This window comes from Balaenoptera musculus, chromosome 19, assembly GCF_009873245.2.
Source record: "Balaenoptera musculus isolate JJ_BM4_2016_0621 chromosome 19, mBalMus1.pri.v3, whole genome shotgun sequence".
Classification (NCBI taxonomy): Eukaryota; Metazoa; Chordata; class Mammalia; order Artiodactyla; family Balaenopteridae; genus Balaenoptera; species Balaenoptera musculus.
In genome coordinates this window covers 41,724,726-41,745,768 of record NC_045803.1, presented here as the reverse complement: position 1 = coordinate 41,745,768, position 21,043 = coordinate 41,724,726, and the positions used below count along the sequence as shown (strand labels likewise).

Sequence of the window (21,043 nt, the reverse complement as noted above, 5' to 3'; positions counted from 1 at the left end):
AGAGACCATTTCTGAGCTGTGTAAGGAGAAAGAGGAAACCCCAGAGTTCTTTGGGCCCAAGCCTGCTGTTTTCCTGGTACAGGAAAACATTGGACTTTGGGCCATTTAATATAAACAGGAAGGACAGGGATGACCAGAAGCTTCTGGGGTCTTGTATCCCAGCCCTCAGTGAAGTAAGGCCATCAGCCTTTTCTCCACATCTCTGTTGTCAGGAAGGAGGAGGGTATGAATGAGGGTCCTTGGTCTGTTCTTGCAGGTACATGACCACAGTGCCAATTTGGTTGGGCTGAGAGAGCCCTTGTCAGCTGGACCTGCCCTCAGGCACTGCCCACTTAGGCCCCAAAGGAGTCACTGAGCCTGTTGTGACCATGAAGTTGACTCCCTGTGTGCTTGCTTTCTTTTTTTTTTTTTTTAGTGAGAATTCTGACTTAATTTTAACTTATATGGAAGAGGCCATGAGAACTCCTCCAGTTTTCCCAAATGACTTGGTGTGAGTGCATGAACTGCTGTAGGCAGAGCACCAAACTGACCTTGACATCAGACCCCACTTTTGACCCTATTTCTGTCCCTCTCAACCTGTGTGGGACCCTGTGAAATGAAGGTGTCATTCAGCCTTTCCAGCATGATATATGACTGCCTCCGAGAACTGACCAAGAAGGACACTGGCATCACGTTACAAGGGAAAGCCAGCCTTTCCTGTTGTCCCACATGGAAGAGCAGATTTGTTTAACTTAAATTCACATCAAAAATAAATGGTAGGCGTCTCCTCTGGATGTTCGTTAGGTAAGTGTTCACTGAGTTGAATGTAGCTTAGAAATGAAACTAAGCATTCTAAGTCATCTCAAATGTGGAACACTCTTCTGTAGGTTGGAGGACTATATATATCTATATATATCTATCTATATATCTATATATATATATATCTTTATAAATATAAATTTATTTATTTATTTATGGCCGCATTGGGTCTTCGTTGCTGTGCGCGGGCTTTCTCTAGTTATGGTGCGTGGTCTTCTCATTGTGGTGGCTTCTCTTGTTGCGGAGCATGGGCTCTAGGTGTGCGGGCTTCAGTAGTTGCAGCACACGAGCTCAGTAGTTGTGGCTCGTGGACTCTAGAGCACAGGCTCAGTAGTTGTGGCGCACGGGCTTAGTTGCTCTGTGACATGTGGGATCTTCCTGGGCCAGGGCTCGAACCCGTGTCCCCTGCATTGGCAGGCAGATTCTTAACCACTGCGCCACCAGGGAAGTCCCTGGAGGACTGTACTTAAATTAATGCCTCAAAAGCAGGACCCATTCTTTCCTCCTGTAATGTAAAGCTCTGGAGGGAACTCCTTCTTGGACCTCCCTCCCACCCCCAATCCCACCCATCTAGCTCATCACAGAGCACCGAGCTGAGCTCCCTGTGCTATACCACAGGTTCCCAATAGCTATCTGGTTTACACATGGTAGTGTATTTATGTCAAACCTAATCTCCCAATTTATCCCATCCTCTCCCTTCCCCCGCTGTGTCCACACATCTGTTCTTTATGTATGCATCTCTGTTCCTGTGCTGCAAATAGGTTCATCTGTACCATTTTTCTAGATTCCACATGTATGCATTAATATACAATATTTGGTTTTCTCTTTCTGACTTACTTCACACTGTATGACAGTCTAGGTCCATCCACATCTCTACAAATGACCCTATTTCATTCCTTATTATGGCTGAGTAATATTCCATTGTGTATATGTACCACATCTTCTCTATCCATTCATCTGTCGATGGACACTTAGGTTGTTTCCATGTCCTGGCTATTGTAAATAGTGCTGCAATGAACATTGGGGTGCATGTGTCTTTTTGAATTATGGTTTTCTCAGGGTCTTATTTTCTACTTTTGTTTGACTTTTCATTTTTTTCCACCTCAGATTTCATCCTTGTGGCTTTCCCATGAATTCCTTAAAGGAGAGGGAGGGACTCTAATGTTTTATTTCTCAATTTAGAAGTGGTTCAGAAAAATTTTAATGTACAAAGTGCCCCACCATTTTTGCCATAGTTGAATGTTTTCTTAAATCTGTCACTAAAAGGTAAGTTTCTGTGCCCAGTTCTTGGCACTTGTGTGCTTCATTAGAAAAATGCTGGGTTTGTCAATCCTTTCCCCATGGGCTCTTAAGATAACAAGGGATCATTCCTCAAGCAGCCTGACCCAGATAATTTAATCCTAAGAACACCAGTCCCTTGGGATGCCTTCCCTGACCCCCAGTCCAGATCAGGTCCCTGCTATATCTTTCATATTAACATTAATATCATCTTCATTGCATTTATCACAAGTGCAGTTCTACGTGTATTCATAGGATAATTTGATTAATGGCTTTCTCTCCCACTAAACTGTAAGTTGTCTGAAAGTAGAGATCATGCCTGATGTTGTATCCTCTGAGCTTAGCACAGGGCCTGGCACACTGGTTGAATGGAAGTGTTCACAAATTCTACCGGTGCAAGCCCAGTCTGCTGGTGTGACTCAGGGAGCCGACAGGGGCTTGTGACCCAGGAGAGACTGGGCTGTGGGCAGCAGTGATTCTGTCTGGTGGCTTTCAAACTTACTTTTCTAAGTAGCAGAACATTCTTTGTTAAAAAAAATAAAAAAGGCAGGATCCATGGATTTTGTAAAACATAAAAGTGGTGCTTTTTCTGGGGCTGCTTCTCTTCCCTGCTGTTTGAAATCATTTGTCTAGTCCCACACCTCTAGAGAGGGAAACAGCGGTGTTGTCCCAGAGCTGTGAACCTGTGGTGCTTTACTAAGGAACAAAGAGGTGGTTTGGGGCAGCTTCTCAGGGCACTTTACTCCTAGGTCGTCTGGGGAGCATGAGCTGGAGAGAGGCTTGCAGTCTGGAACTTGTTCAGCCTCCAGAAGATCTGAGCTAATGGCACTCGGCATCCATGCTTTCCCCATTCCCTGGAGACAAAAGTGGTTTTCAGCTTCTCTAATATCTCGTTGATTTCCTAACAGGAAAGCTAGATAAACTTAAATAAACATGTCTTTCAAGGCAACACCAGTCTTCCTAAAGGTACAGGACCCGTGCAGCTGGCCTGCAGGAGCCTGGTTTAACTCAGGATGGCCTTTAGCTCCCACACTAATAATACTACTGGGTCCCAAGTTCAAAAGCTCTCTTACTGTTCAGGCTCAAGAAGGAAGGCCTCTTCCCCTTCCCTGACCTCTCGTGGCATGAAGTAGATATTACTTACTATAGTTTTATCACCACCAAACTCTCAGCAGCCACAGGAGTCCTTTTCCTCCCAGCCCATCTCCTCTCCTCCCCACGTTGCAGTGTCCACCCCAACCCCTGCTGTGCATAGTTGTAGCAGGAAACCTCTGGGTTGGCCAGAGCTTCAGCCAAGTGGCCAAATTCTCACCCAGTATTGTGATTCTCCTGTCCCTAATCCTAAAATCCCACAAGTGTGGGGAAGCATTGGAGACACTCCAAGAGCAGATAGTGATAGCAGTTAGGGGCTACTCTCCCTGCAGGGCCTCCCTCCAGCTCTGGACCCCTGTGCAAGGGCCTCTCCCCTTACCTTGGCCCCCTGCCCTTTCCACACTGCTCCCCACCTTGGGCATGTAACGCTTGGCTAGCCATTCTCCTGTTGTCCTGCCGGTACCTGTTGTAAAGCTTTCGTTACTGTTTAGAGAAGAGCAGGAGATTTCAAGAGTTTTGTAAAGTGAAGAGATTGAATTAGGTCATAGGCTACTGATCTACATGTGTTCCTCCTTGCCGCAGCACTGAGCTTTGTAACACTGGGAGTTCATGCCCGAGAATCCCATATGTGCAGATGGCAAATGCTCTGTGGGGTTCTTGAGGGTCAGGGTGGCAGGGGAGAGGGTAGGAAGTGAGGGGAGCTTGGAAGGATTGGCCAAAGGCACCAGATTATCTCCTGTGGGCTTTGTCAGGATGTGAGCTTCCCAAGGACTGGTCTGGGCCTAACGCTATGAGAGGCCTGATAAACAGCACATAGAATAAGAAAACTCATCTATGTTCATGTTGATCTTTAAACTTCTTTTTAAAAATTAAATTTTCACAATATTGAACACTGATATTATTGGCCTGGAAAATGTAGCTTCTGTGTGAGTCTTAAAATCTGAGTCACAGTGGACCCTTTTTTTCCTGTATTTATGACATCTGCTGGGTCTCTCCCATGGTGATGGTTATAAACTGTACCGTTGACAGAGCTGTGCTGGGCTGAGCACTTTACGTATACTGCCTCATTTGACTTACTGTTCTACCCTGCATGGTAGATGTGACTCTCCTTTTGCAGTGTAGTAAACCAAAGCCCAGAGAGGTTTAGAAATGTCCCAGGTCATGCAGCAGCCAAGCGAGAGAACCAGAATTTGAATCCCAAAGTGGCTCCAAAGCTCGAGTTTGGCACCAATAAGTGGCCCTTTCTGAGCAGTCAGCTGTCCTGGGGCCCCATTGTTTCTGTTGCAAGGTGGCCAGACAAGTTCCCCTCCTGAGCCTGTGTGAACAGAATCCAAGTCCATCAGAAGAAGCTACACCCAGGGACTTCCCTGGTGGTCCAGTGGGTGGGACTCCACGCTCGCATCGCGGGGGGCCCGGGTTCAACCCCTGGTTAGGGAACTAGATCCTGCATGCCACAACTAAGAGTTCACATGCTGCAACTAAGAAGTCCACATGCTGCAACTAAGAAGTCCGCATGCTGCAACTAAAAAAAAAGATCCCGCAGGCCACAACGAGGATCCCGTGTGCACAACTGGGACCCAGCACAGCCTAAATTAATAAATATTTTTTATTTATTAAAATAAAAAATTAAATAAAAATTAAAAAAAGAAGAAGAAGCTGGACTTCCCTGGTGGTGCAGTGGTAAAGAATCCGCCTACCAGTGCAGGGGACATGGGTTCGAGCCCTGGTCCCGGAAGATCCCACATGCCGCGGAGCAACTAAGCCCATGCGCCACAACTACTGAGCCTGCGCTCTAGAGCCCGCGAGCCACAACTACTGAAGCCTGCGCGCCTAGAGCCCGTGCTCCGCAACAAGAGGAGCCACCACAATGAGAAGCCCGCGCACCGCAACAAAGAGTAGCCCCTGCTCGCCGCAACTGGAGAAAGCCCATGCACAGCAACAGAGACCCAACGCAGCCAAAAATAAATAAATTTTAAAAATTAATTTATTAAAAAAAAAAAAGACTGAGGGAGACCAGTTAAGTTACCATTGTAATAATCCAGGCGAAAAAGTGTGGTGACTTGGATGAGGAAGGTGGCAGTGGTGGTAGTAGGAACTGGTGAGATCCTGGATGTAGTTTGAAAGCTAAGCCAACAGGATTTACTGATGATTGAAAGTGAGATGGATGTGAGAGTGACATCCGTAATTTTGGCTTGAGAAACAGGGAGAATGGAATCGCCATTGACTGAGGTGGAGAAAACTCAGAGAAGGGAGTATCAAGAGCTCAGTTTGGGATTCCAACCCCAAACCTACCCCACCACCTTGGATGTCTTTGTGAGTGATGCTACCAACTATCTATCCAATTTCCTACGTTTCTTATAGACCCTGTGTAAACTCTCCAACCTGTTTCCTGGTGTGCACTCAGGACTTTAGGAATCCCAGCCCTTTCCTCAGTGCCTTTGCACATGCAGTTTCCTGCCTGGGTGTCCTTTCCCCATTATGCTCCCTGGAACATCTGCTTCCTTAAAGATAACCCTGGCGGCACTCCCCCATGAAGTCTTCCCTTATTCTGCCATCTGTACCAGACCCTTGAGCTTGTTCCCTCAAGAAACCCATGACTTCTTGGGTGAATTGAGGTAGTGGGATTTGAGTTGCACCCCAAGGGCAGTGTCTGTGGAATGAGTAATGGAATAACTGGATGTCTTCACCCTTCCCTAGCTTGCTGTACCCCAAAACCTGTGTGTGTCCAGTCCATACGACTTCTTGGGCTTTGTAAGTTTTCTGTTGAAGATATTAGCATAAGACTTTCTTCTGCTTGAACCATCCCAAGCTCACAGGAACACTCCAGGAGTTGGTGTCTTGTGGCTGTTCGTACCCTCATGAGCTTTCATCTCATGATGTGGAGGAGTGTTGATCCTTTCCTTTTCCTCGTGTGAGAGCTGCTCAGTCCTCTTGGTCTCTCTCTTCAGGGCTTTGTCTAGCTTTGTTTTGCTCTCTGGGTGCATTCCAGCTGCGATGTACTCAGAACAGGCATGAGACAGGAAGGATGTTTTCTCTCCCTTTGCCCTCCTACTGGAGCCAAGCATTTTCGGGCCTTATGACTACACTAACTTGTTGAACCAGTGTTTTCAGAGGACAATCTGCGAGGAATCTTAGAGCCCTTTCTGCAGTTACAAGTGAGAGTGCTAAGCTCATCCCCTAGAATATAGATTTGATTTTCTTACCCCAAGCTGATGATCTAATAAATGCATAAAGGTACATAAGCATGTCCAAGAAGCATGTCCACCTCTCCAGCCCACTTGTATTAGGCAGTGTTCTCTAGATAAACAGAACCAGGAGGATGTATATTGAGTGAGAGAGGGAGGTAGAGGTTTATTTTCTAAAAATTGATTCTATTTTAGGAGCTGACAGATCTGAAATCTGCAGAGCAAATCTGAATTCCAGCAAGAGGTGATGTTGCAGACTTGAGTCTGAAGGCAGTCTGGAGGCAGAATTCCTTCCTCTTCAGGGAACTTCAGTCTTTTTTCTCAAGGTCTTCATCTGATGAGTTGAGGCCTACCCACATTATGGAGGGTAATCTGCTCTACTCAAAGTCTACTGGTTTAAATGTTAATCAGATCTAAAGATGTCTTCCTAGCAGTGTCTAGACTAGTATTTGGTGGGCACCATAACCTAACCTAGTTGACACATAAAATTACCCTTGTGCCACCTCTCTTTACCTCCCACTCCTGGTTTGCACCTTCTGCCTCTACTCCTTTCATTTTTCCTTTAAGAACTTGCTTCTCTTTCTCAAGCCCATAACTCTTTCTCTAGTCCCAGTCACTGGGTACCATTTTCATCCAAGCTGATCACCTTTCCTCTTGTCCCAGGTCACCACCTGGTCTCAGAGACGGCTTTCCTGAGTCATCTGCCTTCCAGAAATGGGTTTTCTTTTCCCAGTGTAAACCCCTTGGAACTTTGAGATTTCCTGCTGTGTTTTATTCTCAGGCATTGGGAAGAATGTGGTTTGTGAGAAGGCAGCAACCTCGGTGGATGCCTTCCGGATGGTGACAGCCTCGCGCTACTACCCGCAGCTGATGAGCCTGGTGGGGAACGTGCTGCGCTTCCTGCCTGCCTTCGTGCGCATGAAGCAGCTGATTGCCGAGCACTACGTGGGTGCAGTGATGATCTGTGATGCCCGCATCTACTCGGGCAGCCTGCTCAGCCCCAACTACGGGTGGATCTGTGACGAGCTCATGGGCGGTGGGGGCCTGCACACCATGGGCACCTACATTGTGGACCTGCTGACCCACCTGACTGGCCAGAAAGCTGAGAAGGTACATGGGCTGCTCAAGACCTTTGTGAGGCAGAATGCAGCCATCCGTGGCATCCGGCATGTCACCAGCGATGACTTCTGTTTCTTCCAGATGCTCATGGGCGGGGGTGTGTGCAGCACAGTAACACTCAACTTCAACATGCCAGGCGCCTTTGTGCATGAGGTCATGGTGGTGGGCTCTGCGGGACGCCTTGTTGCCCGGGGAGCTGACCTCTACGGGCAGAAGAACTCTGCCACACAAGAGGAGCTGCTGCTGAGGGACTCCCTGGCTGTGGGCACGGGGCTCCCTGAGCAGGGGCCCCAGGATGTCCCGCTGCTTTACCTGAAGGGCATGGTCTACATGGTGCAGGCCCTGCGCCAGTCCTTCCAGGGGCAGGGGGACCGCCGCACATGGGACCACACCCCCGTCTCCATGGCCGCCTCATTCGAGGATGGGCTCTACATGCAGAGCGTGGTGGATGCCATCAAACGGTCGAGCCGATCCGGGGAGTGGGAGGCTGTGGAGGTGCTGACGGAGGAGCCCGACGCCAACCAGAACCTGTGCGAGGCGCTCCAGCGGAATAACCTGTGAGCCTGCACGTGGGCTCCCTGCCATGGGGCAAAGGGCGAGGGAGGAGCTGTGATGGGAGGGCTTGGTTATAGCACAGTGTCTTTTATTTGATAGGTCAACTTGGGCAGAGTTGAATTCGGGTGAATCCGAAGGTGGCCCCAGGAGAACGCCCCCTCCAGTGCTCATTTACTCCTCAGACTGGTGGGGCGGTGCCGTTCCTATTGCCATGACTGAGAGGGCCGGCACACTGCACAGGGCAGAGCTGCCCCCAGCGTGTGAGCAGTTCCAGCAAAGGCTTGACTTGGGGCTTCATCGGCCTATTTGTGGTCTTAACTGGATGAGAAAGCACAGCAAGGAGCCAGCTTGGCTTGATTCCTCAGGCCTGAGGAGAAATGACAAGAGGCCTTGTTTCCATGCCCGTCCTGGGCTGGGGCATCTCAGGAATGGTGAGGGCAGGAAGTCATCCCTCAGGGATCTGCACCTGCCCTCGCTCCCATGTGACCAAGCCCTTCCGGCCTCCAGGCTGCCCCTTCCCTGGCAGGGAGGAGGGGTTCTGTAGTAGATGAGCTCTCAGGGGCTGTTGACCTAGGGCAGAGGGCCCCTGAGTTGGCAGAGAGGAGACAAGGGAGAGCTCTGGGACATCTGATAAATGTTAATAAATCAGAAAGTCTGACACTATGACATGTGGTTGTTGGTTGTTTGTTTGGTAGATTGGGTTTCTTTAATAATGAAAGGCTTGTTGATTGTTGTAGATTTGTTTCTATTTTTCTCTTTCCTCATGGCTCCATGGCAGCCCTGACCTGCTCTGGATCCATCACTATCTAGCGGAACACACAGGCTCCTACCACTGTCTGCCCTCACCTCCTGGCTTATTCCCTTGCAGCTGAATCCCTCAGGAGCCCTCCAAGAAGTCTTTCCTCAGCAAACAGGACTTAAGACATCAGGGGGCCAATCAGGCCTGATGTTTAAGGGGAGACAGTGGGAGAGTTTGAGGTCTCCCTGGGCTGGAGGTCAGGAAGGGTTCTGTTCTTGAAACCAAGGGGTTGGCTCCAGAGGAGCCCTGGGAGAGGAGGGGTGAGGAGTGGCCCCAGGGAGGGAGGCTAGACGGGGTGAACTTGAGGAAGGCGCTGCCCCTCGGAAGCACTGTAGCCGGGGTGTAGCCGAGGTGTAGCCGAGCACTGCCTGGCCTAGCCAGCCAGTCTCCAGCTCTGCTTTTACTAACCTGTTCTCCCCACAGGAAGAGGCTTTTAACCCTGTCAGTCAGGGGCAGGTGGGGCAGGACGGTGGGAAAGGACACATCTACTCCTTTGTTTCCTCTGCCAGAATTAAGCCTGGACCAAACTTTCCCCTTCTCTAATCTTCCCTCTTTTCTGGCCTGCTGTGGACTCCTCACCAGAAAGAGAAAGGCTCAGAGAGGGCTCCCTCTTCCTCCTGGCACCCTTTATAGTAGTCACCAGGCCTATTTTCCTGTATTGTCCTGGTTTCAGACCTTGTCTTTGTGAGATAAAATAACAGTGGCTAGTGTTGGGGTGTACTTATTGCATGCTGGGGTCCCCGGGATAGACGGTTCACGTGTATTATTCCGTTTCATATCCAAACCACTCTACGAGGTACTACTATTAATATTCCCGTTATTCAGAGCAGAGAGGGGCAAAGTTACTTGCCTCCTGTAAGTTATAAGTGACAGAGCTAGGAGCCTGGTCAGGGTCCTCTGACTACAGAGCCTGACCCTGAACTACTCCTTCCTTAGTGCTTGTGGCATCTCAGACTCTCGAGTGCCCAGGCATTGCCCCTCCCCGCTCGGGTCCTCATCCAGGTTACATTCTTCTCTACAGCAGGAATCTCAGCCTGGCCTGAACTAGTAGGTGGACTGTAGAGAGAACCCCACCAGGCAGGATGCTGGTAGAGGTGAAGAAGGAGAAGCTGCCCTCTTCCTCCCGGCTCAGCTCCAGGTCATCCTTCAGTGTGTTAATAGGATGTTGAGATCCCCCCTAAATTTGGGTATTGACCAAGAAAGCACATGCATCCATTGCATCTGACTCAGATGCTCTTACTTAAGAAAGGGCCATGTTATTGACCCACAGTGGCACTTAGGTTTTATAGGACTCTGCAACAAAACCTCTGGTTTACAAAGATGGATTCCGACCAAGTCCTGGGGCCGACTGTACATGGGCTTAGGGCAGAGCTACTCTTGAGGACCCAGGTCCTCTGTTGGTACTCTGCAGAACCTAGGTCCACGGCCATCCCTCAGACATCTTTACCATCATGTATCTCTTGGATTGGTGCCGGGGAGGAGAGGTACCATGAAGTGGCCCAGATGCCTGTTCCCAAGGAAGCCAGCAGGGTTCTGGTTCCCAGAGGTGACAGAGTCAACTGGTTCCAGGCTTGTCCTGCAGCTCCCCCTCCTGGAGGAAGTCAGCATCACCTCCCAGGCCCTGTTTCCCAAATCTCAGGATCTTCCTTGGGTCAAAATAAAGTTTTTCCAAGCCAATGAAAATACAGTTAGCTTTTCCTCTCTGTTACAGCAAGCAGAAGAGAACTTCCAGAATACCTGTTGCTTATTTTCCAACCCCCAACCAAATCTAGGACTTGCACTCACCCAGACAATGGCAGCAGCCTCCTCGCCTCCCTATCCCGTCTTTCCCTTCCTTATTCGGCCCTTCACGCTAATGCCCAAGCAACCTCTCCAAGATGTCAGGCCAAGATCCCTCATTGCCTACACCCCTCCTTATGCCTCCCAGGCTCACCCAGCCTGGTCTGATAGCCAGGCCTCTGCTTCAGCCGTGCTAAATGGCCCTCCTACATGGGGCTGACATCTTCCACACTAGTGAGGCTTCATCCCTGGCATGTCCTCTGACTGGAAGGCCACCCAACTCTCTCCTTCAGGAAGCAGCTGGAGAGCTGCCTCTTCACTCCTGCAGACAAAGTGGCAGTCACCCCCACCACCTGTGGCGCCACAGCTTCGGTCCTCAGCCCTTCCGTATCGCGTCTCCTTGAATTATGCTGCCTCAGCATTGCACACTTAGAGTGAGCTTCTAGGAGCGGTAGTGGTGTCTTGTTCCTTTCTGTGGCTACTATCACCCACCCTGCTTAGACAAGCCTGTCAAGTGAATAAGCGCCCGGGCAACAGACTGATTCTTCTGTGGTTACTGAGTATTTCCTACGTCACCTGTGAAGAGATAGGAGCAGATCTTCCTTATCAGTGCTGGCCTGGCTGACACCTCCAGCCCTGGAGACCACACAGAGAAAGCAGATGCTCAGCCTTCTTGGGTTAGGCCTTAGCCGGAGAGGCCCCAGGTTCAGAGATCTTCAGGGCTCAGGAAAGGGCAGGCCCTCCCTGGGCCCCAGGGTGTGGTCTCATGCAAGGCCACTCCTTTGCAGGCCTCTGCTTCCTCAGCCATAAAGTCAGGAGATCAAACTCAGTTATCTTGAAGAGCCCTCTACCTTTAAAATTCCTGGAGAATTCGTGCTCATCCCTATGGACAACATTTCAGTCTGCATGGTCCCTGTAGAAGCTCAGTCAAGTCACTGCCCAGGGAAAAGTGTGGGCAAAAAGAATAAATGTCCTGACCCCACAGCTTGCCCTGAGGCCTTGCCATGGGGCCAGTGAGCATCCAAGTGACCCCTAAAGGAGGGAAGAGCCTGGGATTATGCCCATTTTCTTCCTACTTCCTCCATCTGGGCCTGCCCACCCCCTCCCTTCCTGGATGGCCAGGCCATTATTCCAGGGCCCCCCCCATGGTCCTGGACTTTGGATGGCCTCAGCCTTTCAGATCCTAACCTGTCCCTCTCTGCAGCTTCCTCGGCTCCCCACCTTGGTCTCCTTATCTTGGTGCCTTTCATGGGGCCCCTCTGTTAGGTGGATGCGGTGCAATGACACATGGCCTTGGGGAGTTCACAGTCTAGTCCCCGAAATAGTTACATAACCCACAGTGATAGTAGCATGTAGATGCTACAATGCAGGGCAGTACAGCACTGGGTGCTGCCTGGCTCAGCAGGAAGCAAGGCGCCGTGAGCCCTCAAGGGTACATGTATACTAGCCAGGTTGAGGGTGAAGAAATAAAGGCATTTTAGGCAGGGGAAGCCCCACAAGCAGAGAGGGAAGGTAAGAAAAGGTGTAGTTGGTCAGGGAATTACAGGAAGCCACTAAAAAGTTTTACGGTAGCTGGGGTAAGAGGAGCAGGGTGCTAGAGGGGGGGCAACACCATCAGGGGTTCAGGAGTGTGTGTAGCAGAATCATTGGGTGGGTTGGTGGGGCAAGGGCCCACCGGCAGGGAGACTAGTGAGCTCTCACCTGGAGATGACAGTGTCCCAGGCAAGGGTGCTGACTGGGGTGTCCGAGAGATTCTCTGTCTGAGAGGGTAGATTCACCTGCCTTGATGCCTGATTAGCTGGCAGGAGTCAATGAGCAAAGAATAGGATGGGGTCTGGGGTGATATCAGGATTTTGGCTTGAACAATTGTGTAGATGAGAAACAGGAGGAAAAGCAGGTTGGAGGGAGGAGAAATCCATTTAATCTGGAATTCCCTGTGTTTACGATGTCTGAGGGACACGCAAGAGGACCAGGAGGCAGCAGGATGGGGGCTTTCCAAAATGGCCAGCACTGGCCCCCTCTTCCCAGAGACCCCTGAGGATGAGACGCCCGCAGTCATCCAGTGGCTCAGCCACAGGGGTCCAAAGAGAACATTCACCTCCACCACCACCCCTTGCCTGCCAGAAAAAGGCACCAATTCCTCTGTCACCAGGGGCCACTCTGGGGGCAAAGTCTGGTCCAGCTGTGAGAGCTGCCCCTCTTGGGACAGGCAAATGAACTCTGCCACCTCAGAAGGAGGATTCCAAGTGTTGGTCCCCTCAAGGTCAGATCAATGCAGGCCCCTTCCCTGGGAGACAGGGAGCAAGGCCAAGCACCAGCTTCCCATGATCTGACAGTCCTTTTCCTTTCTCTTCCCCAAGTTCCTCCTTACCACCCGCCTTTCCATCCCCACTGTTATCTTGTCTGACCTTCAGGTTCATCTGAGGAGGTTTTAAATGCACAGAACCAGGCCCCGCCCCTGCAGATTCTGATTCAATTAGGTCTGGGGTAGTGCCCAGGAATCTATATTTCTGTCAAGTTCTTGGGCAATCCAGTTCACTGTACTGGGGAATCCTCCACCCTTCTTCCCAGCCGCTCCCTCTTCAGGCATCTTAGTTGGGGAATCACAGTCTGAGAAAAGGAAAAACGTTTATTTTTAGCAAACCCAAGGTCCCAAGTAGGGGCAGGGGCAGAATCCCCTCTTCCACCTGAGTGCCTAGGGCCATAGACTGCTGCTCTGGTTCAGGCTTGGGAGAAGGGGAGCCCCCAGTGGGGCAGGACAGTCACTTGTACTGAGGAGAGAGTGGGGGTACAAGTGGGGCAGCGCAGACACTTAGCATCTTGTTGATGTCCACCTGAGTTGACTTGTCCATCTCAGCCTTGAGGCAATCGCTGACCCCCAGGCTGGGCAAACCCCCAGGCTCCTTGCCAGCTTCCTCTCCCAGGGGAACCAGAGTGTAGGTGGGGGTCATGAACATATTGGGGCAGGGCAAAGTGAGGCCTGAGCCCAGCTCACCTGCCGTGGGCAGCAAGGCCTGCAGTTGCTCCACACCTGTCTCCTCGGGGATGAGGGCCAGCTCCGACTCAGGCTTCACCTCAGCCTCGGCCTCCCTGTCCCCCTCCCCTGCCTGGTTCAGCTCAGGGTTGCAATAGTTGATGTACTGGTACAGGGGCCGCAGGCGCTGGGCCTTTCCTGCAAGGACCCGGGGCAGGGCAGGGGCTGGAGCGCCAAGCTGTGCCATGTCAGGGGTCCAGCAGGCGGGGGATAAAGGGAAGGCCCGGGGAATGCCACTCACGCTCCAGTCCTAAGGTCTCTGAGGGCGCAGACACTGTGCTGGCCACCACAGGGAGCACTGGGGTTCCCACACTCTTGCGCTTCTTGGCTTTTTTGTGCTGTTTGGCAGACGGTGAGGGCTCACTCTGGCTACTCTCCCGCTCCTCCCTCTGCAGCAGCATCCCCTGTGGCAGCTCAGCTTCAGCCCTAGGATGGGCTTGGTGGCTAGGTCCTGGGAGGCTAGGGGACAAGAAGGCCTGAGGAGCCAGCCTCCAGCCTTGGCTCCTGTGCCCTGTCCTAGGGAATAGCCCTGTCTGCCTACCACCCCAGGCCCAGATTCTTGTCCCTTTCCTGGTCAGTGAGGCCCGGGGCTGGACAGGGGCCAAGAGCTCATGAGTTCAGTCCCTTACAAGGCTTTGAGACTCCCTCTCTGGATGTTCCCTACATCAGAGCTCTTGAGGGACAGAAGAGGGGAGGAGTGATGGTGGTGGCAGGGGATAAGCATGTACACTGCAGGAATTCCCGATTTAGGAATCCTACAGAATCCACCCCCATTCCACCTCCCCAGCCCTTCAGCTTCTTCCCTCTGAAAGCCCCCTCACTTGACTGGCTTCCTCTTCAGACCATGACTGGTCCTCACAATGGAGGCCATAGGCCTGGGGCCTCTCTCCTCTAGTGCCTGCACCTCTGGCTTGTGCCTCTCTTCCTCCAGCTTGAGTCTTTCCTCCTGGATCTTTGGCTCTGAGACTGGTCCTGTTGGACACTTGTCTTCACCCTGGGTTTGGCAGGCCTCATGGGCTGGCACCAGGCACTGATCTCCCATAACTGGACACTAGAGGTGACACATAGATAACTGGTCACTATGGCCAGGCAAAGGATACAGGGATCAGCCATTAGATACCAAATATGGATGAAGGGCACCAGCCCATGCCCCTCCCAGCCTGTGGAGCCTGTCCTGGCAGTTAGGGGGTCATTGCACAGAAGCTGGTCTCCTAAAGCTCTGTGGCCAAGTGTTTGAAGGCCAGACAGCCTAATGGTCACCTCAGAATTCTGCGCATGGCCACCAGGCACCTCCGTAAGCTGTGACTGCCCCAAGGCTGTTCCCTCTTGGGCCCCTGGCCGCTTCTCAGCCCCTGCTGAGGCCATGGCTGAGGAGGATCAGCGCATCCTCGACGGTTGCTTGGGGGACGTGGTGGGTGGGAGGTGGAGGGCGGACCCTAGACTGGTAGACCGTGAGCTGACCCCTGAGAAGGGCCGGGTTGCGAAGGGCAACTGGCAGCCGGTCTGGCCCCACCCTCAGCTGGAACTACAAGCCCCAGAAGGCTTTGCGCCAGGGGGCATTGGCCCCTGACCTCAGGGACGGAAACCATTGTTACCTGGCAACAGCAAAGAGGTCGGGTGGCGGCAGTGGGCGGTGAAACTGCTTGGGTGAGTCCCCTGCCCGGGTGAGGAGCTGCCAACGGGGCAGGGAAGTGGGCTGAGAGCGGAGGTGGCGAGCGCAGGCCAGGGTCGGGAGGCGGGGCAAGGGCCGGGAACGCAGGCAGGGCGGCACAGCTAGGGTCAGGGCCCGGGTCCAGGGAGGAGGTACTGGGTTGAGGAAGGGGATTCGGGCCGGAGATGCATAGCCCGGCAGGCCTCGGTGCACTGTTGCAGAAGGACGACGGCGGCATGTGCGAGGGTCCGTCCCGCATCTCGGGGCCCATCCCCCCAGACCCTACGCTCTGTCCTGACTACTACCGGCGGCCGGCCTCGGGTGAGTTGTGGGGTGCCTCACCCTGGCGAAGCCAGAGCAAGGGTCGGGCCCAGCTCCACCACTGAACTCCGCGCTCCGCCCCGTCTCTTCTCTCAGCCCAAGGGCGCCTTGAGGGAAACGCGCTGAAGTTGGGCCTGCTGACTCCGGACCCCGACCTAGACGCCACCCCTCCCCGCGGCCCCCGCATCGGTCCCGGAGCCCGAGAAATCCTGGAGCGTGGCCGGCGCGGCGTGGGTGGCGTGCTGCTGCAGCTCGGGGGTATCTCCCTAGGCCCAGGGGCCTCTCCCAAGAGTAAGTTCTGGACAGGAGGGACGAGGCGAGTCTGAAGTCAAAGCTGAGATCAAAAGCAGCTGCTTCTCCTTCCCTGAGGAAGGCTCAGGCTTTACCTCTCTGAGTGTTAGTTTCCCCAACTATAAAAGTCCTCTCCTCTTCCTCGCAGGAGAGGACTAGATGAGGTATCCCCCAGAAAACCCATAGCTCAGCTTCATGAATTCATGCATCAATGAAAGGTTGTTTGTTGAGTGTCTACTGTGTGCCAGGCCCTATAGGTGCTAGGAAAACAAGGTTGGAGAAGAGCATCATCGAATCAAGATGAGAGACAATAAACAAGTGAAGTGGTGAATATGATATGCAAGATGATTAATGGTATACTTCGCAATAAAAAATGTAGAAAATCATCAGGAATAGAAGAAGATAATTACTGTGTGAGGAAGGGAACAAGGTGACGAGGTGGACTTAGATGGAGATGTCAGGGAGATCTTTCTGTGGGAGGCAGGGTGTGGGCCTGTGTGTTCACTGTTGTGAGTTGGATTGCATGGGCTGTATGTAGGGCAGAGCCTGGCAACATCTTTTCCCCAGGGAAGGACCCTAAAGACCATGAGAAGGAGAACCTGAGGCGGATCAGGGAGATCCAGAGGCGCTTCCGTGAGCAGGAGCACAGCCGGGAGCAGGACCAGTCCAGGCCCCTGAAGGCTCTGTGGCGCTCACCCAAGTATGACAAAGTGGAGTCCCATGTCAAGGCCCAGCTGCAGGTACCTGCCTCAGGCAGCCAGAAGTATTGCCCATGTTTTTGGCAATTGTACTCTGATCTGAGTTATGAGGAGGAAGGAAAACCGCAGGGAACTAAGGTAACAGGAGACTAAGAGATAGCTGGTTCTGCTGCAGAGTGGGGCTGGGGGCTTTCTCAGAAGTGATGATGGCTGGGTGATTCTGAGGGGCAAGTAGGAATTAGGCCAGGGGAGGATGGAGGAGAACATTCTATAGAGATGGAACCTCACGGATAGAAGTCCTAAGACCAGAGGGAGTGTGGGCAGTGGGGATGCTGTTTTCAATTCACTGTGAGGGAAGAAGAGCGTGAGGTTAGGCCAAGAAGCCACCTGTACCCACATCATAAAGGGCCACATAATCCACTTCTTACGTTTATTTCTGAGGACAGTGGGAAGGGCAGGGGCAGGGGTATGTATGGTGGTAGGATTCTGTCTTGGGTAGATAGTGGCACCACTTCTCTATCCACGGGTCTGAGACGGAGAGGCAGGATTGAGAAGAAAGACAATAAGGTCATATGTGGATGTGTTGAATCAGAAGTATTTGTGGGACTCGCATGGAGTGGGAATGTGTCCAGCAAGCAGATGGAGAATCAGGTGTGGATGTCAGGAGTGAGACCCAGGAGTTATTGAGGATCTGGCTGAGGACGATGAGACCAGGGAAGTGACCCTGGATTTGAGGGCTTGGAGACCAGTTGTTGGTGACCTTGGTGGGGACAGAGCCAGAAATCTTGGCTAGGAAGGAAAGAAAAAAAGAAATGGTGGCTGAAGCCAGGACTGAGATAGAAGGAGGGGTATTTGTTTTCTTAAAGATGTGAGAAACACACATGTTTAAATGCTGATGAGGAGAAGTGCTCCTTCAAGATGAAGGAGGCCAGGCCCAGAGGACTGGTGATAGAGAAAGATCCTGAAAGGCAGGAGGGCCAGAGGCTTGGTCTTATGGCTTGAGACCCTGACCTCAGCCTGACTGATCCCTCTGCTATGCCTTGGCCTACAGGAGCCCGGCCCTGCCTCTGGGACAGAGCCTGCCCACTTCCTGCGGGCACATTCCCGTTGCGGCCCTGGGTTCCCACCACCCCGTGTCCCCAGTCCCCAGCTAACCCCACCAGGTCCCAATGCTAAGGTGAGAGGATGTGTGAGGGCTGGGAGGTAGGGCAGGGATCCTGGGGAGGTTCAGGGGCACAACACAGTGCTGTCTACTTCATCATGCTTGCCATGTCCTGCAGGGCCCAGGCCCAAGTGTGGACTTCATTACCCACAATGCTCGCACTGCCAAGAGGGCCCCCCGGCGGCATTCTCGCTCGCTGCAAGTCCTGGCACAGGTGCTGGAGCAGCAACGGCAGGCCCAGGAGCACTACAACGCCACACAGAAGGGTCACGTGCCCCATTAGTAGGTCCTACTGCCCAACACCCAGGGTAAGGGACGCTTATGGTGGGTGGGAGCCAACATCTGCCCTGGGATCATCAATCCTGAGTCTGTTGCATCGCAGCTTGTTGGAGCGCAGGGATCTGTGGCGGCAGGAGGCTGAGGCCCGTCAGCACAGCCAGCCGGACCCGGCCATGCCCCCTGGCCACACTTGCATGCCTGAGAACCAGCGGCTGGAGACACTGAGCAATCTGCTCCAGAGTGAGTATGTGGCCAAAGGAAGCTGGCTGGGGAACCCACTGGGGACCAGGCACCCCTGCCCAGCACTTACTGTTCCTGGGGCCCCTGTAGGCCAGAGCCAGCTGCTGCGTGAGCTGGTGCTGCTGCCTGCTGGGGCAGATTCACTGAGAGCCCAGAGCCATCGTGCTGAGCTGGACCGGAAGCTGGTACAGGTAGAGGAGGCCATCGAGATCTTTTCCCGCCCCAAGGTCTTTGTGAAGATGGATGCCTGAGCCCTTTTATGGGGATGGAGTCAGGGGTCTCACTGAGGACTGCTACATGGTTGTAAAGGGCAGGACTGGGCCCCATCATAGAGTGGAGTTCGAAGACAGGAGCAGTGGGATGGGCAGTATCCCCAGAGCACTCTTCCCAGTCACTGGTGGCTGTGGAAGGGCCATCCCAGCCTCTTAACCCCTTTGTCAAAATTAAACCTTTTGTACACAGTGGGGTTTGTTTCCATAAGAGCTTTTCTTACCCTAGAAATGCCAAGCCTGGTGTCCCTCCTGCTGCTTGACTACAGGAAGGTTTCTCTGCTGCCCTTATCACTCCTCCACTCCTGCCTCATGTCCAGGCCAGAAGGCAAGATTGTGGGATCAAGGAGGAGGCTAGGGCTGGGAAACAGAAGGACCATAACTGCATTTGTAGAAAACCTTTAATGTTCCCCAGACTGAGAGGGCCCCATGAGCAAGCTAAAAAACCCCACTGGGGAAGTCCCTGCCATGTCCCAGCTGCCTGGAAGGGCAAGGGGCTGCATCTTTGCCTGTCAGAGGCTGAAGCCACTACCATCTCCTTGAATGCTACTCCCCCAGCCAGAGCTGGCCTGCTCCTGATCATCCAGGGAGTGCAGAGAGCTGCGGGCATCAGGAAGTAGGCGGCTTGGGCGCAGGTCCCAGCATGGAGGCCCCTGAGACAGCCCGTTGGAACAGGGAGGCTCGCGGTTCTCAATGATCAGATCACTGCTGTCATCGTCGCTATCAGGCTCAGCAGGCCCAGGCCCGGCAGAAGGAGGCCCTGTCAGACACCCAGATGCCCCACGCACCACATTATTGCGCTGATTAGCTGGCTTGACGGTGACAATGAGGTTGTGGCTGTTCGCGACCATCATGTCCGTCACTTGGTCCAAGGTCTTCCCAGCTACCTCAATGCCATTGACCTCGAGGATCTCATCACTGACTGCCAGCAGCCCTGTACTCTCAGCCAGGCCCCCTCGTACCAGGCGGGAGATGAAGATGCCTGGAACCCGTTCCAGGCCCTGGGGAGCTACGCGCACACTCATGCCATCTCGGATGTAGAAACCCAGGGGGCGGTCGGAACCATGCTTATGCAGCCGCACCCGTCGGTGGGTCTCAGGCAGTAGGTCCACATCTATGACTGAAGAAACCTGGCGGAAATCTTGTGGCAGGCTGATTAGCAGGGGTGGCCGCGTGCGCAGGGGTGCCACTGGCCGAAGTAGGAGCCCTTTCTTGCGCCGCTGCAGAGAGTTGGAGGCAAAGGCCAGGCCACTGGAATCAGCTTCTGCTGCAGGAGAGGGGGACGCTGAGATCAGAGACCCTGCTTTCCCATTTGGGCCCTTTTCCATCAGGCCAAGGCCTGAGGAAGGGGGCACTATAGCTATTTCCTGCCATTTGGAGGTCAGGCCAAGGGCAGGGACTGCAGAGGGTGAAGCCTGGGCACACTGGGCATGGACTAACCCTTGTAGACTTGCCCTGTCACCCTACCCCACAGAGGCTGCCCACTGTACCCCATCCTCCTCACCCCGCTTCTGCACTAGCAGGCGCAGCGGCGGGGGCCCACTGGCCAGGGCCCGGTGCAGGCTGTCGTCGTTGGTGAGGGGCAGTAGGTTGCCGTGAGCATCCGTATAGCCAAGCAGCACGTCCAGGCCCGGGATCTGGTGTACCGCACGCAGCAACCGAGAGAACTCTTGGAAGCCGCTCACCGAAGCGCGGGGCAGCGCGAAGCGTCGGAACTCGGCATCAAACTGGAGGCCGGGGTGGGGGGGGGGGCGGGGAGGGGTTAGGGTGGAGTCCGTGCCCTTTCTCACCACAGTTCCGAAGGTGGCAGGGGTGAGAAAGACAGGGGGGCTTCACAACAGCTGCAGCCTTGCACCCAGTACAAGGGACGCTGTCCAAGGTCTTCTCCCCGCCCTCCAGGTACCCAGGCCACAGAGGGACTCTTGAGGCCGGCAGTAGAAGGAAGGAGGATGGATGGGGGAAAGCGAGAAGAAAAGCCGGAGAATGGGACGTGGAGGATGGAGGAGAGCAAAAGGTGGTGGGGACCAAGGAGCCAGGAAGGGGAGAATGAGGGAATTGGAAGCGCCTAGGGCCGAGGCCGGAGCCGGGGCTGGAGGGGCCCTTACTTTGCTCTTCACCTCGACGATGCTGTCGGGACTGCGTGCCGGAGTCCTCTGCGGCCTGGCCATGGCGGGGCCAGGCGGGCCGGGGATGATGCCCCAGGCGGACCGCCGAGGCGCAGGTGCCCAGCCCGGCCGGCCCGCGCCGCCCCGCCCCTGGCGGTAGCACTCGCCCCGCCCTCCTGTCCGGACCGTGACGTCAAGGGGGCAGCGACGGGGAGTTGAACGCGGAGTCCACGTTTCCTAGGAAACGGAGATAAGGGTGGGAGAATCTTTGCGTCCTCTTACGTCATTACGCTACGGTCCCCGCGTCCCGGGAATCTGGGGGAGGGGCTTGGCCGATCCGAGGGGAGGGAGGGAAGTATTTGTTGAATGCCGTGTACTTTTTAAAAAA

General features: G+C 53.5%; 4 protein-coding genes across 14 annotated transcripts in view; 2 read left to right on the top strand and 2 right to left on the bottom strand.

Annotated features, from left to right (window-relative positions):
• GFOD2 (glucose-fructose oxidoreductase domain containing 2) overlaps positions 1-8,690 on the top strand; it is a 37,987-nt gene extending 29,297 nt beyond the window's left edge. For 4 of the 7 annotated variants that reach the window (XM_036834381.1, XM_036834379.1, XM_036834380.1 and 1 more), the window contains 2 exons: positions 7,135-8,029; positions 8,127-8,690. In XM_036834381.1, the coding sequence (XP_036690276.1) occupies positions 7,135-8,029; positions 8,127-8,571 (1,340 nt within the window). In that variant the 3' untranslated portion in view covers positions 8,572-8,690. Of the gene's footprint in view, positions 1-7,134 lie in introns of all 7 variants that reach the window. The other 3 variants (XM_036834386.1, XM_036834385.1, XM_036834382.1) reach the window with 2 other exon arrangements.
• A 4,677-nt stretch (positions 8,691-13,367) lies between these two features.
• Positions 13,368-15,102, bottom strand: C19H16orf86 (chromosome 19 C16orf86 homolog). Of its 2 annotated transcripts, none has more exons than XM_036834393.1 (4): positions 14,900-15,102; positions 14,466-14,690; positions 13,881-14,115; positions 13,368-13,777 (listed from the first exon to the last, which is right to left on the bottom strand). In XM_036834393.1, exons 1-4 carry the CDS (start codon positions 15,002-15,004, stop codon positions 13,368-13,370), a joined length of 975 nt encoding a protein of 324 aa, XP_036690288.1. In that variant the 5' UTR covers positions 15,005-15,102. The 2 variants fall into 2 exon arrangements, with proteins under 2 accessions (XP_036690288.1, XP_036690289.1); XM_036834394.1 differs by having other exon boundaries at positions 13,881-14,128; positions 14,461-14,690; positions 14,900-15,004.
• Positions 15,103-15,215: 113 nt separating this feature from the next.
• Positions 15,216-18,743, top strand: ENKD1 (enkurin domain containing 1). 3 transcript variants are annotated; one of them, XM_036834388.1, is made up of 8 exons: positions 15,216-15,286; positions 15,512-15,611; positions 15,708-15,902; positions 16,470-16,642; positions 17,652-17,777; positions 17,881-18,044; positions 18,145-18,281; positions 18,372-18,743. In XM_036834388.1, the coding sequence occupies exons 2-8, from the start codon at positions 15,527-15,529 to the stop codon at positions 18,530-18,532; spliced, it is 1,041 nt and encodes a 346-aa protein (XP_036690283.1). In that variant the 5' UTR covers positions 15,216-15,286; positions 15,512-15,526; the 3' UTR covers positions 18,533-18,743. The 3 variants fall into 3 exon arrangements, with proteins under 3 accessions (XP_036690283.1, XP_036690285.1, XP_036690282.1); XM_036834387.1 differs by lacking the exon at positions 15,216-15,286 and having other exon boundaries at positions 15,310-15,611; XM_036834390.1 differs by lacking the exons at positions 15,216-15,286; positions 17,652-17,777 and having other exon boundaries at positions 15,307-15,611; positions 18,372-18,720.
• Positions 18,744-18,904: 161 nt separating this feature from the next.
• PARD6A (par-6 family cell polarity regulator alpha) lies at positions 18,905-20,946 on the bottom strand. 2 transcript variants are annotated; one of them, XM_036834392.1, is made up of 3 exons: positions 20,656-20,946; positions 20,055-20,277; positions 18,905-19,814 (listed from the first exon to the last, which is right to left on the bottom strand). In XM_036834392.1, the coding sequence occupies exons 1-3, from the start codon at positions 20,716-20,718 to the stop codon at positions 19,063-19,065; spliced, it is 1,038 nt and encodes a 345-aa protein (XP_036690287.1). In that variant the 5' UTR covers positions 20,719-20,946; the 3' UTR covers positions 18,905-19,062. The 2 variants fall into 2 exon arrangements, with proteins under 2 accessions (XP_036690287.1, XP_036690286.1); XM_036834391.1 differs by having other exon boundaries at positions 18,938-19,817.
• Positions 20,947-21,043: the final 97 nt, after the last annotated feature.